At 42.3% G+C, this 14,959-nt stretch overlaps 1 protein-coding gene across 10 annotated transcripts in view; it reads left to right on the forward strand.

Moving 5' to 3' along the window:
• LOC123505526 (glutamate receptor ionotropic, NMDA 2B-like) overlaps window positions 1-14,959 on the forward strand; it is a 218,751-nt gene that overhangs the window by 184,809 nt on the left and 18,983 nt on the right. For all 10 annotated transcript variants that reach the window (XR_006675181.1, XR_006675183.1, XR_006675182.1 and 7 more), the window contains 4 exons: window positions 889-1,012; window positions 2,615-2,775; window positions 10,370-10,551; window positions 13,480-13,715. Coding sequence is in view for 7 of the 10 variants with exons in the window: in XM_045256920.1 (XP_045112855.1) it covers window positions 889-1,012; window positions 2,615-2,775; window positions 10,370-10,551; window positions 13,480-13,715 (703 nt within the window). In the remaining 3 variants the exon portion in view is untranslated. The remainder of the gene's footprint in view (window positions 1-888; window positions 1,013-2,614; window positions 2,776-10,369; window positions 10,552-13,479; window positions 13,716-14,959) is intronic.

Consider the following 14,959-nt stretch of genomic DNA (forward strand, 5'->3'; position numbering starts at 1 on the left):
ACTTTTCTCCTCCCTTACATTCCCTTCCTTTTCACCCTTCCATAGAACTTAAAATGCTGAAAAGAGAGAAAATCAAGACATCTTAGAAAATAAACTACTCTTTCTATCAGATCTACCTTCGATTCTTGAGGGAAACACCATTTTGATTCTTTTCCATCCTTTTTTTCATTTCTTGAGAGCTTTTAACTGATGGATAAAAAGGAAAAATTGACTCCTTCAGTACTGGAACGCTTTTTACCATGAGTTTTTGATACGATTAGAGATTTTTATTGACATTATGAACTATCCATGGACGTCAGAAGATTAATACCCGGAGTCTTCACTATTTTAACCCCACATAAGTTTCTGAAGCTGTTTAAAATCCCCAAATAGCAGTAAGCAGAGTGAATATGAAAACGAGTCCTGGTGCTGAAGGGATTAAAGCTTTAGCTCATATTTTAATGTGTATTTGTAGGATTCTAGAGGCAGAGTGACAAGATTTCTACATTATTAACCCCCTTCAGTACCAGGACGCGTTTCCATAGTCATTCTGGTTACTATTTGTGGACTTCATACAAATCCAGAAACGTATGTGGAGATTAAAATAGTGAAGACTCTGGCCATTACTCTTCTGACCTCCATAGACCATTCCTAATATTAATAAAATCGTCTAATCATACATAAATCTCAAGGCAAAAATGTGTTCCAGTATTGAAGGGGTTAAGGTGGTATTTTTTATGGTTTTTGAGATGCTGAATGACAAGATTTCTACATTATTAACTGCAGAAACACCCTAGAAAACCTTATCATTCCTGCGACCTTAGAAAACAATCGTGATGAGAGAGCAAAGCCAACCTAACCTAACCTAACTTAATCCTGATCATCTCTGCTCATTTGCCCCTCTCGCAGGTTCATGGGTAACGTGTGGGCGATGTTTGCTCTGATCTTCCTGGCTATCTACACCGCCAACCTCGCTGCCTTCATGATCACCCGCGAGGAGTTTTATGACCTGTCTGGTATTGAGGACAAGAGGGTGAGTATTGGCCAACCCTGATCCATGACCCTTTATTGCTGCTTGCTGGTTGCTGGTTGCTAGTTGTTTTCCCTCTCCTTCTCCTTCTCTCTCTCTCTCTCTCTCTCTCTCTCTCTCTCTCTCTCTCTCTCTCTCTCTCTCTCTCTCTCTCTGTCTGCTTCTCCTTCTTCATTCATCCGCTTTATGCTCTTACCTCCTTCTCATAACATTTTATTCCTCTTCCTTCTTCTCTTCTTCTTCTTCTTCTTCTTCTTCTTCTTCTTCTTCTTCTTCCTCCTTCTCCTCCTCCTCCTCCTCCTCCTCCTCCTCCTCCTCCTCCTCCTCCTCCTCCTCCTCCTCCTCTTCCTCCTCCTCCTCCTCCAACATAATTTTCTTCCTTCCATCTCTCATGAAAAGTCCTACGAGAATATATACTTTCATATACTACAACTCTCTCTCTCTCTCTCTCTCTCTCTCTCTCTCTCTCTCTCTCTCTCTCTCACATATCTTGAGCTAAGGTTGGAATCACGTAGTTTACCCTCAATAAAGAGAAGGAAGAAAATGAGAAACAACCTCATCGTCGTTTTCTATGCAGTTTCAATTTGAGTCAATTAAGAGAAGTAAAACTAATTTTCAGTGTTGGAGAAAAATGACACGGTTTGGCCGAGGAAGAGAAGGAGGAGGGGGAGGAAGGAGAAGGGGGAGGGAAAGAGGAGGGAAGGAAAGTGGAGGGAATGGAAGAAAGAAGGTATGGAGGAAGAGGGGATGGAGGAGGGGGAGGAAAGAGAATGGGGAAGGAAAACGGAGGGAAGGAAAGAGGAGGGAATGGAAGAAAGAAAGGATGCAGGAAGAGGAGATGGAGGAGGGGGAAAAAAAGAAGAGGAGAGGAAAGAGGAAGGAAAGAGGAGGGAAAGAGAAGGGAATGGAAGAGGGGATGGAGAAGGGGAAAGTTGAGGGTATGTCGGCATCATGAAGGCCAAATTGATGCATGCTCTTCCCCTCTTCCCTCTTCCCCTTCTCACTGAAAAATTAGAGGCTTCGTTTAGTCTTCATTACCAGAGAGAGAGAGAGAGAGAGAGAGAGAGAGAGAGAGAGAGAGAGAGAGAGAGAGAGAGAGAGGTTGGATAGGGGAAGGGTAGGTGACCGTTCTTATCCTTCAACATTTCCTCCTACAGCTACAGAACTCCCAATTTTCATAGATTTCTCTACTTCTGTATGTAATTAAAATCATTCTAGTGTTGCCTTGCTTACCAATCTACGTTAATCTTTCTCTTATTCTGTGTATGATCATCTTTATCACACATGGCTTTCTTTCTTTCTTTCTTCTTCCTCCCATCCTTACTCTGTCCAACTTTCTAATGCAAGCGTTAACCAGTATTCTCAATCACTCATACCTCTCTCTGGCAAACTCTAGAACTCCCTGCCTGCTTCTGTATCTCCTGTGACTTGACTTAATTCAAGGGGGAGGTTTTCAAGACATTTATCCATTTCTTTTTGGCTAACTCTCAGACATGCAATGGAACTGGCAAGTAAGTGGGCCCTTTTTTTTTTCGTTTTATATTGCCCTTGGCCAGTTTTCCCCTCTTACATAAAAAAAATCTTTTCTTCCTCTCCCCCCAACAGCTGCAGAACCCAACCTCCATGAAGCCTCCCTTTAAGTTCGCCACTACCCTGCACGGCAACACAGACGTGCTCATGAAGAAATCTTTCCCTGTGATGCACGCCTACATGCGCCAGTTCAACCAAACCAGCCCGGTGGAGGGAGTGCGGGCCGTCAAGAAGGGGTAAGTAGCAGAGATGGATTACACCCTGAATGTTAAGTAATGGATGAGTATAGGGAAAGGAGTGGTAGCAATGATTGGGAGAGTGAACGATGCAAAAACAGAGGGTGCTACAAGAAAACATGAAGCTTACTCAGAATGTCAAGTAATGGATGAGGATTAGGGAAAGGAGTGCTAGCAATGATTGGGAGAGTAAACGATGCAAGGTGTAAATAAGAACATTAGAAAAAAAAAACACAGAAAGTGCTACAGGAAAACATCAAGCTTAGTCAGAATGTTAAATAATAGATAAGGATTAGAGAAGTGGTGATAGTAGCATTAGGAGAGTGAACGATGCGAGGTGTAAATAAGAACATCAGAAAAAAAAACAGAAAGTGCTCCAGGAAAATGTCAAGCTTACTCACAGAAATCCTCGTATAAGATATACCTTTCCCTTTCATACGTACTGTTCTTTTAACCCCTTCAGTAGTGGAACGCATTTTTACCATGAGTTTTGGGTATGATTAGCCGATTTTATTTATCTATGGAGTGTCTATGGAGGTCAGAAGATTAATGGCCAGAGTCTTCACTATTTTAATCCCCACCTAAGCTTATGAAACTATATAAAATCACCAAATAGTATGAATGAATATAAAAAAGTGTCGTGGTACTGAAGAGGTGAAAACTCCCAACTGACTCGACACTAGCCCTTATTACAAAGACGTGTCAGTATCAAGTGGAGAGGAATCAGATAGAAAAAAGGATGAACAGCAGCAAAGATTAGAAGAACGAAGGAGAGCAGGAAGTTTAGATAAGGAAAGAGTATCAGTGTCAGTGTGTGCATGTCAGAAAACACAGGGAAGGCAAAGCATGGAGGAGTGAAAGCTGAAGGAGAAGATGGGAATAGCCGAGATAAGTGACAAGAACCGAATAAGTGGCGGTAAGGAGGCGTGTGGCGAGGACTCCGGAAGGAAAAAAAAAAAAGAAAAGTGGGAGTTAGCGGAGGATGAGAGTGCAGCGGAAGGGTGGTAAAAAGATTTGAATTGAGAAAAAGACAAGTGACAAGAAGAAAGGGAAGGTTGAATGTCAAGGAGGGAAGGAGGGAGGGAGGTCTGTGTCAAGGATAGGAAAAGCTGAGGAGGTGAGACGAAGTGAGGCGCAGCGAGGCGAGGCAAGGCGAGTGACGAGGAAAATTAAAAAGAAACGTGAAAAAACACACTGATGAAGCCATTCCGTAACGCTATTCATGCTGACCTACTTCGTTACGCCTTGTTACGTAACCACAGGATCATCAAACGTGTTGGAGTCGTGGCGATGAGAGCGAGTTGAGGGAGGATCAGAGAGAGAGAGAGAGAGAGAGAGAGAGAGAGAGAGAGAGAGAGAGAGAGACGATAATCAAGGGGAGGAGCGAGGGGATGACTTGAGGCAGGTCGAACCCAAACGAAGGCTGAGTGAAGCTGAACAAAAGATTGTGAATGTGTATGTTGAGGCGATGGTGTAGTGGTGTAGTGGTTGTGGTGGTGTGGTGGTGGTGGTGTAGTGTGGTGTGAATCTGGTGCTTAGATAGTGAGGAATGAGGTGCTGGAAGTGTGGTGTGGTGTGGGGCTGAGATGGTGTTGGGGTGTGGTGGTGTAATTGTGGTGGTGGCGAGGGTGTGGCTGTGCAGGTGGATGTGGTAATGAGAGTGTGGTGGGAACGTAGCGGTGTGGTGGTGGTGGTGGTGGTGGTGGTGGTGATATGCATGATAGAATTGACATTTCTGACCCGCGCCACACACACAAGAATGAACCACACCTGCTCTTACCTCAATTAAGACATTTTTACTCACTCTCACTCTCTCTCTCTCTCTCTCTCTCTCTCTCTCTCTCTCTCTCTCTCTCTCTCTCTCTTCAGACATTCACACACGGAAAATCTATTGTGTCGCTTCTCAATTGAAAGAACAAAGAACTTTTCCTCCTCTTCTTCATTTATCTCCTCCATGAAAACCAGCGGACGGAGAGCAGAGGCAGAGTTCTTTCATTTTCTTCACTCGAAAGGAAAGAAGAGCCACTAACTATCTCACTATTTTTCACGCTTACCATCAGATTCAACCACGCATTTCAACCTTTAGCGCCAGAAGGGACAAAAAGCATCACAACAAGAATGATTTCCACTAAGTATCTCACTATTTTCCGCGCCTACCTTTAGATTTAACCCCGCATTTTATTTTTATTTTTTTTTAGCGCCACTCAGAAATAGATAAGTAGATGAATCGACAGACAGATAAACAGATAGATAAATAGATAAAATGAATGATATATAAAGACTCATCCATTATACTCTCGCTTTCATCTCATAAAAGTCTCCTCCTCCTCCTCCTCCTCTTCCTCCTCCTCCTCCTCCTCCTCCTCCTCCTCCTCCTCAGATCGGTAAAGAAACTGAGATAAGCAGCCTGACACATACAAAACAAATAATCAAGCACACATAATGAATACTACCAAGGAAAGGAAAATGAAGCGAGAATGAAGGAAAAAAGTGACGGAAAGAGGAAAAACATATTTACATGAACAAGATCAAAGTTAGCCTTGAAGAGAATATTGGAGGAAAAAAGCTGATAAAGATAAGAAGATGAAGAGAAGAGACGCTAAAAAAAAAAAAGAAGAAAAAAGGAAAACAATTGAGAAAACAAGAGAAGGGAGAAGAAGAGGAGGCGGAGGAAGAAGAAGAAGACAGGGAAAAGACTTGAAAGAATACGAGAATGGACTGGAAACTGAAAAACAAGAGAAAAAAATAAGGAAGGCAAAGGATATATATATATATAAAAAAAAAAAAGAAGAGACGGGAAAGACTTGAAAAAATACGAGAATGGACTGAGAAACCAAAAACACAAGAGAAAAAATAAGGAAGGCGAAGGATACAAAAAAGATGACAGCCCTTGACCGCGAGAGAGACGAGGCTTTCCAGTCGCTGGGTTACTGGAGTCCAAAAACCAATGACTTTTTGAAAACTGGACTCTGCTTTACCTTTCTATCCAAGAGTTTGCTTCTGCTCAAGTGACCTCATGGGAGAGAGAGAGAGAGAGAGAGAGAGAGAGAGAGAGAGAGAGAGAGAGAGAGAGAGAGAGAGAGAGAGAGCAAGGTTGTTCTCATAGGTAAATAGAAACACCTGAGAATCTTATCACCTGCTTTATATCATGCCGAGGTTACGCTTCTCTCTCTCTCTCTCTCTCTCTCTCTCTCTCTCTCTCTCTCTCTCTCTCTCTCTCTCTCTCTCTCTCTCTCTCTCTCTCTCTCTCTCTCTCTCTGCAATAAGGGAGGTAGTCATCACCGTTCGCCGTCAAGGAAACAATATTGACGTACACCTCTCCCTCTCCCTCTCTCTCTCTCTCTCTCTCTCTCTCTCTCTCTCTCTCTCTAGACTTAACAATGGAAGGAAGGAGAGGAATGACAGATATATAAATGAACTGGAGAAGAAAGAAAAGGAAGAACAGACGCAATAGTTAGCAAAGAAATGGAAGAACTCTTATATAAACCACAAAAGAGGGAAAAGAAAATAGGAAGAAAGGAAGAAAACGAAAAAAAATAGTGACTAGCAAAGAAGGCAATGAAAGAGTGACACAGAGAGAGAGAGAGAGAGAGAGAGAGAGAGAGAGAGAGAGAGAGAGAGAGAGAGAGAAAGGTGAAGGAAGGTGAAGGGAAGGTGTTATTGGTGTGTCTTGTGGTAAATTAGGCACCAGACAAGCTTCCCTCGGGCCCGCCAAAGACAACCACGACTGCCACGCCAACCAGCCAGCCAGCACGCCAGCCAGCCAGCCAGCCAGAGAGCACCGGGAGACAGCGAGTAAACAGAAATAAATAGAGGCGGGAGGAGAAGGAGGGCGGGCTGTGGCGAGTACTGGCTGATATTTGTCGAGCGATTGAGTAGTACGACTAATTGCCTAACTTTATGTTCCCGCCTGTTGGTAGTCGGAGTACAGAGTAAATGGCAAATTGTAGTGTGCAGACTGTAGTGACGTTTTGTAGTTTCGTTACCGCTTTATGATGGAAAAATATATAAAAATTTACTAGTGATATCCAGAATGCATTGAGAGCTGATGCAGTAGTTGTATTGAAAGCAGGAGGGGGAAAAAAAAAAGAAGGGGAAAGCGAGAGTAATATATATGCTGGAGATTGAGCCAAAGGAAAGGTCATTAGCTGAAGTGTCCATTAGTCGGGAAGAGTCAATTCATTGTCACTATTTCACGAGAGGAAGCCAAAAACGTTGTGAGGAAAAACGTTTGGTGACGGTGACGAAACGAAAAAAGAAGAGCAGCAGCATTGCGTTGTGTTGCTGAGGCGAGGAGAGAGAGAGAGAGAGAGAGAGAGAGAGAGAGAGAGAGAGAGAGAGAGAGAGAGAGAGAGAGAGAGAGAGAGAGAACATTACACTCCCACTTTCCTTCAATATTCCTGTTTTTTCTACCTATTTTTTGCCTTCCCCTCACACACACACACACACACACACACACACACACACACACACACACACACACACACACACACACACACACACACACACACACACAATTTCACAAAAGAGAGAGAAGCAAATTGGTTCACAAATAGAGTGATAGATGACTGGAATAGACTCAGTAATCAGGTTGTCGGTGCTGAATCAATAGGGAGGTCTGAAAGAAGATTGAGTAAATTTATAGATGGAGATGATAGAGGGACACACAGGCCATACTACAGGTAAAGGAAGGAGTGGCACATGTACGTAAGCTTCCCGTCTCCTTGTATCCACTCCTATATTGTTATTTTCTTGTGTCTTACGTGTTTCTTGTCTATAGGTAAGGGAAGCGGAGTGGCACATGTACGAAAGCTTCCTGTCTCCTTGTATCCTGTCTTATATTCTCATTTTTTCTTGTATTTTGTGTGTTTCTTGTCTAGATGGATACATGCTACATTAGATAAGAGACCAGAGTAGCACATGTATACATAAGCTTCCTGTTTCCTTTTATCCTGTCTTATATTCTTATTTTTCTTGTGTCTTATGTGTTTCTTGTCTCTTTTCTTCAAACTGGGTGGAGTCGAACACTTCCTTGCCTCATCAAATCCCTTTCTGTCAGTTTCTTAGTGCCCATATTTAGAAACGCCTTCCACTCTCACCACGACAATTTTCCAAGACCACAGAGACAACTAGCCGGGTTTTCAAGATAGTTTCTCCTTTTCTTAAACTAGAAATCTTGCCAATCTATCACTAGAATCATGATGACACTAATAAAAACACTTCTTCAACCAGGGCCCTTGGAAAGCAGTGATGGTGAGAGAACAAAGCGTTTCAGAATACAGACCATCTCGCAAAGCTTGGCAACGTTCCATCACTGGCTATTTTCGAAAACTATTTGCGTGGTCACTGTTCTTCTAAACTTCCAAACTCCTTCCCTTTCCCCTCCCGCGGCTCTACAACGTAATGCCTAACCAGTAGCACAGACTGTCTTATCACTTTCACTAGTAAACTGTTAGAACAAGCATCTTCCTCTTTCTTTTTCCAATACTTCCTGTGACTTGCATTTTTTAACCTCTTCAGTAATGGAACGCATTTTTTTTTTTTGATGTGATTAGATGATTATATCGACATTAAGAAAGGTCTAAGGAGGTCAGATTATTAATGTCAAGTCTTCACTATTCTAATTTCCACATAAGCTGTATAAAATCGTCAAATAGTAAGCAGAATAAATATGAAAACGTGTCCTGGTACTGAAGATTTTAAGGAGAGAAATTTCAAGGCATTTTGTGAGCGAAATACCGAAATTAGCAACACCGCTTTACGAGTTCAATTGGTGGCTGGTTTAGTAGGCGTGGTATTTTTCGCTTTTAGTGGTGATACTGTCTTTTGTTCAGTTTTACTTTTACCACTGTCTGTCTTGCGTTCGTATGAAAAATCCGCCTAGCTATCGATCAATTTGATCTCCCTGTCTATCAATCCATCTATCTAATTAATTACCTGCTTTGACGTATGTAAAGAGAAAACAGTATTGACTCACCTTGAAAAATACAACAAAACATAAAATGGAGGGTAACAAAAAGCCAGTCAGTACCTTTATGAAATACAATGACTCACTTCCGGCATACCTATTTTTAACCTGTGTATTCCCCGTTCAAGGTGAGTGATGATATAGAACACCACAGCCACCAGCACCACCACCACCACCACCACTTCAACCACCACCAACCACCATTTCCACCTCTACTTCGTCACTTCACCACCACCACCCCCCACCACCACCACTACTAGCAACTTTACCATCACTTCTTGATTCCTACCACCACCACTAACATCACCACCACCACCATTACCACCACCACCACCACTACCATCGCAGTTCCCGCCACCGCCCTCGTCACAAAAACGTAAACAATACTAAGGAGGCATAAAAAAAAAGCCACATTTTCCTCTCAACTCTTTTTTTCTTTAGTAATTCTCCACACAATCGGGAAACTTGAGGGTGGAGACTATGAGAGTGTGGTGGTGGTGGTGGTGGTGGTGGTGGTGGTGGTGGTACTGTACATATGGTTGTCTTGTATACTCTCTCTCTCTCTCTCTCTCTCTCTCTCTCTCTCTCTCTCTCTCTCTCTCTCTCTCGTAAAGCAATAACACCTCATTATATTCACAATGCATATTATTCATTACATTTTTAACTGTGAGAGAAAACACAAGAATTTCCCATGACACTTGACCCTCAGCTGCTCACACACACACACACACACACACACACACACTACGACGAACCTCTCTCTCTCTCTCTCTCTCTCTCTCTCTCTCTCTCTCTCTCTCTCTCTCTCTCTCTCCACCAGCTATCAGTCCACCACGTCCCCCTAAATACAGTTCATTTCTTTTCTCCTTGTGTAATCCGCTTATTTTTTCCATTATTCTTGTGCTGGTGTCCCTCTCTCCCTCCCTAATGCTTCACCTCCCCACTGCTGAGCGCCCCTTCCTCATACACCAGACGCCCTTCAACTCCCCTGCCTCCCTCCATGCTAATGTTTTTGCTTCTCATTTCTTTGTTGTTTTTTTCTTCCACATTCTTAAACAGTTATTTTCTATTTCCTCAATTTCCACCCCCCTCCCTCCTTCCACGAGTTCCTGTATTTAGCGTGTAACTTTTACTTTGTTGTCGTCTTACTTATGTACTGCAATATCTTTCCTATGAGTAATATTTCTCCTCTGTCACTTTTCTGTTCTTTATCTCCTCTTCATTCTCTTACTCTCTCTTTCTCTCTCTCTCTCTCTCTCTCTCTCTCTCTCTCTCTCTCTCTCTCTCTCTCTATTTATTATTCGTTCTCCTCTATACCGTCCTATCCGTTCTCCTCCTCCACTGCTCTTTCATCTTACTTCTTCCTCTATCCTTCTCTTCTCATCATATTCTATTCTTCCTCTTCCTTCCCTCTCTCTCTCTCTCTATCCTCCTTCCTATTTATTATGTAAGAGGGAAAGACTGGCCAAGGGCAACAAAAGATATAAAAAAAAAAATCCATTCAGTCGCCATTCCCCTTACAGATCAGAAAGAGTTAGCCAAAAGACGAGGATAAATGTCTTGCAACTTCTATGCTCTCCTTCCACAGCTGCACATAACGCTCCTCTCCACCTCTCTCCCCCGCAGGAACCTGGACGCCTTCCTGTACGACGCCACGGTCATGGAGTACCTGGTGGGGCAGGATGACGAGTGCCGCCTCCTCACCGTGGGTTCCTGGTACGCCCTCACTGGCTATGGCGTCGCCTTTGCCAGGAAGTCCAAGTACCTCGAGATGTTCAACGAGCTCATCATGAAGTACAGAGAAAACGGTGAGAGGGAAGGCCATCGTTTTGTTGTTTTATGCTTTTTTTTCTACAATGTGGGGTTTTCATGGGGATTTACGGGCTAAAGTTAGGTTAGGGTTTGTTAGGTCAGAAAGCATACTCGTTATGAAACCATTACCCCGAGTGAAAGCCCTTCCTACACTCTGAATTCATGAGCTAAAGGAATAATTATTGGGTAGATTAAATTGTTAGGTTAGGTTAGGTTAGAACACATATTCATTAGGGAATCGTTACCCCGAGTGAAAGCCCTTCTTATACTCTGACTTTATAGGGTAAAGAAGGTATTTTTGCGTAGGTTACGGTAAGTTAGGTCAGAATGCATACTCGTTATGGAACCGTTACCCCGAGTGAAAGCCCTTACTACACTCTGAATTTATAGGCTAAAGGCGGTATTTTCGGGTACGTCTGGTTAGGTTAGGTTAAGTTAGAAAGCATACTCGTTAGGGAACCGTTACCCGAATAAAACCCCTTCCTACACTCGGACCGTGACCAGGATTCAAATCTGTTGTCTTGGGACCCCTCAGAACCCAAAGCACGTATGGTTCCACTGTACCACGGCATTTTTCTGGTGTCAGGTTGAGGTTGGCGCTATGTAAGGTACGGTACGGATCTCCTGTTCGTTTGTGTTCGTTTGTGTTCTTTTCATATTCCTCTGTGACTCGCATTCTTTGCAGTTCTACCATCTATAGTTCCACCTCTTTGTCAGATATTCCGGAGATTATGAGGATCATATCATCCTTACCATATTAATTTCACGATAAGGGAAAACGAACACCATGTTGTTGATTTTGATACTAATCTCCGCCAAACATTTCTTAAACTCACGGTTTCAATCCTAAAGAAAGAATTGTACAAGATGTATCATTCATAAAAGCACCATGTCATATTCTTAAATGCATTGTGAAGTACGATTATCATGAAAGAGAGAAATAGAATGACCAAAGAGACCTGAAGAGTCTACAAAGGAGAGTGAAAATTGAGTGATTATTATGAAACAGGAAGTTTTAACAAAGAAATCACTGCGTCCTGCTTTTAAACGTATTCATTACTACGAAGGATAGAAATAGACTGAGCGAAGAAATCTGAAAAGTCTACTAAGGGAGAATGAAAACTGAATGATTATTATGAAACACAGGAAGGTTTAACGAAGGAATCACTGCGTCTTATTTTTAAACGCATTATGAAGCACGATCATTATGAAGGACAGATATAGACTGAGAGAAGAAATCTGAAGAGTCTACAAAGAGAGAGTGAAAATTGAGTGATTATCATGAAACACAGTTAGGTTTCACAAAGGAATCAAAAGAGTGCAGGAGAGAAATTGAGGTGGACAGGACAACAAGAGGCGGATGGTGTATCTGGCGAAGCTTAACAAGGGAATGCAGAAAGTAATTGAGGATTCCAGGAAAGATTGGAAGAAGGCATCGCAGTTTGAGAGCCGTCACTTTTCTCTTGATTACTTTTCCATACAGATTAAAGTCATTCGCCATTAGCTGTTTGACGTTAAGCAATTCAGTATTAGGACGCATTTTTTACCTTGAGTTCTGGGTATGATTAGGCAATTTGATTTTCATTAGGAAGGGTCTATGGAGGTCAGAGGATTAATAGCCACGGTCTTCACTATTTTAGTCCCTACATGAGTTTCTGAAGATGTATAAAATCATCATATAGTAATCAGAATATATATGAAAACATGTTCTGGTACTGAAGGGGTTAAGCTTCTCAATAAATAAACAAATAAACAAATAAACAAATAAATAAAATTAATGAATAAGGTAGAAATTCTCATTCAGAGTTTTTGCAATACACCCAGAAAAATCCTAGTAAGTAACAAAATACATGAAACAAAAAAAAAACTAACATTTATAAACCACACACACAAAAATAATAATAATAATAATAATTTCAACACCAAACCAAACACAAAATACATGAAAGAAAACCTTAACATGTATAACCTCATATAAATCTACCTTGAACCTTACCAACAAAAATTACTTAATACCCAACAAAACACAAGAACTCCCTTCCATATAAAACTTTCCTTCCTCTGTTCTGAATCACAATGGCAGTCTTCTCTTCCCCCTTCATCACATCAACGCTCCTGCCTCTCTTTACGTCTCCTTTTACTGTCATTTTCACACCCTCAGTCTGCTTCCCACTCTCATCCCCCGCAGGTGAAAATATACAATTAACGTGCAAGAGTCCCACGTTCTTTTGTTTGTGTGAGACGCGCCTACTATTTCTTTTCTAATGAAGCTTTTGTTTTCCCCTTCTATTCTCCCTCCTCTTTCTTCTTCTCTTCCTCCTCCTCTAACTCCTCCTCCTTCTTTTGCTACTGCTGCTACTTCTCTTCACCTTCATCCCTGTTCTCCTCCTCTTCCTCCTTCTCTTCATCTTCCTCTTCCTCTTCCTCTTGTCCTCTTCGTCTTCTGATTTTCCTCTTTTAAAATCATTCTTTTCATCTTTGTAATTTACTCATCTCTCTCTCTCTCTCTCTCTCTCTCTCTCTCTCTCTCTCTCTCTCTCTCTCTCTCTCTCTCTCTCTCTCTCTCTCTCTCTCTCTCTCTCTCTCTCTCTCTCTCTCTCTCTCTCTCTCTCTCTCTCTCTCTCTCTCTCTCTCTCTCTCTCTCTCTCTCTCTCTCTCTCTCTCTCTCTCCTATCCAATATGTGATACTCTCCCCTCTCATTCCCCATCATCCCTCTTTCCACCCGCTGCTCTTCCTTTACCTCTCCCAATCCCTTCAATTTTCTTCTCTTCCCCTCCCTTCCCCTCTTTTGCCTTCCTTTCCTTTTCCTACCTTACTTTCCGTTCCCCATCCTTGCCTTCCCCTTCCCCGTCCCTTACTTCTCTTACCCAACTCTTCCCCTGCCTCGCCATGCCTCCTCTCACCCCTGCTACGGTGTCCACAGGGGATCTAGAGAGGATAGCACGGTTCTGGTTCACCGGAGCCTGCAGACCGAACAAGCAACAGAAGTCATCGAGCAAACCATTAGCGCTGGAGCAGTTCATGTCTACCTTCCTCTTACTCGGGTGTGGCATTCTACTAGCGCTCCTCCTGCTTGGGTTCGAACACATCTACTTCAAGTACTTCCGTCAGTACGTGGCCAAATCCGAGAAGGGAAGCTGCTGTTCTCTTCTCAGTATGGTAAGTGTTTAGTGTTTAGTGTGTGTGTTTAAGTGTGTTTCTGTGTGTGGGAAGGATGTCTGTTTATATGTGTGGGGGCAGTGTTCAGGTCTGTCTGTGTGTGTGTGTGTGTGTGTGTGTGTGTGTGTGTGTGTGTGTGTGTGTGTGTGTGTGTGTGTGTGTGTGTGTGTGTGTGTGTGTGTGTGTGTGTGCGTTATTGGGGAAATTCTAATCGTCTTTTAAGGAATACACGAACAAATAATGATAATAATAAACTGAAAACTAGTGACCTATTTTGGCAGCATAAAAAAACGTTAATCCTCAGGTAAAAAAGAAGAAGGAAACGGATATTTGGCATTGGGTTTGGGTTACGAAAGGTCAGGATCTCTCTCTCTCTCTCTCTCTCTCTCTCTCTCTCTCTCTCTCTCTCTCTCTCTCTCTCTCTGCATCCATTTGTTCGTCTTGATATCTTGTTTTGAACGAACGTTTGATTTTTCTCCTCCTCCTTCTCCCTTTTCTTCTTCTTCTTCTTCTTCTTCTTCTTCTTTTTTCATCTTCTTTTTCTTCCTCTAATTACTTCTCCTTCTTTTTCCTTTCTCCTCTGTCAGGGAATAATTATCTCAGGCAGTAAGTAACATTTCTGCTTTACTATATTACTGGTCTTCCTTCCTCGTTCTTGTGTTGGAGTGTCGCTGGCGAAGCGCGCTCCTGCCTGCCTTGCCCTACCAGACACACCCTTCCAGCACACAGACACAGATAGACAGACAGATACACAGACAGGCAGACAGATAGATAGATAATTAATTGACCACAGTATTGGTTTGTGATATAGAATTAGAAAAAGGTATAAAAACAAACTAAATACGTAAAAAAATAAGATGCAGAAAAACCACACACACACACACACACACACACACGCCTCATTTCCTCCTCGTCGCCTGCCTAAAGAAAGCCGGCAGCTCCTTCTCTCATAATATGAATACCAAACCACCACTTCAACTCACGCGTCCAGAGTTGCGAGGAAGAAAGAAATGCGAATATGAAAATCTGCTAGCGAAAGGAAAGAAAACACGATATAAATAGACGCTACCGGGAAAACTAAACGTGCAGGCCAATTTAAATGTTGAGCTTAGAGGATGAGAAAAATTGTTATGGGAAGAAGAAGAAGAAGAAGAAGAAGAAGAAGAAGAAGAAGAAGAAGAAGAAGAAGAGGAAAAGAAGAAGATGTAAAAGAAGAACAAACACAAGAACGAGAACAAGAACTA

This window comes from Portunus trituberculatus, chromosome 18 (assembly GCF_017591435.1).
Source record: "Portunus trituberculatus isolate SZX2019 chromosome 18, ASM1759143v1, whole genome shotgun sequence".
In the NCBI taxonomy this organism is placed as follows: Eukaryota; Metazoa; Arthropoda; class Malacostraca; order Decapoda; family Portunidae; genus Portunus; species Portunus trituberculatus.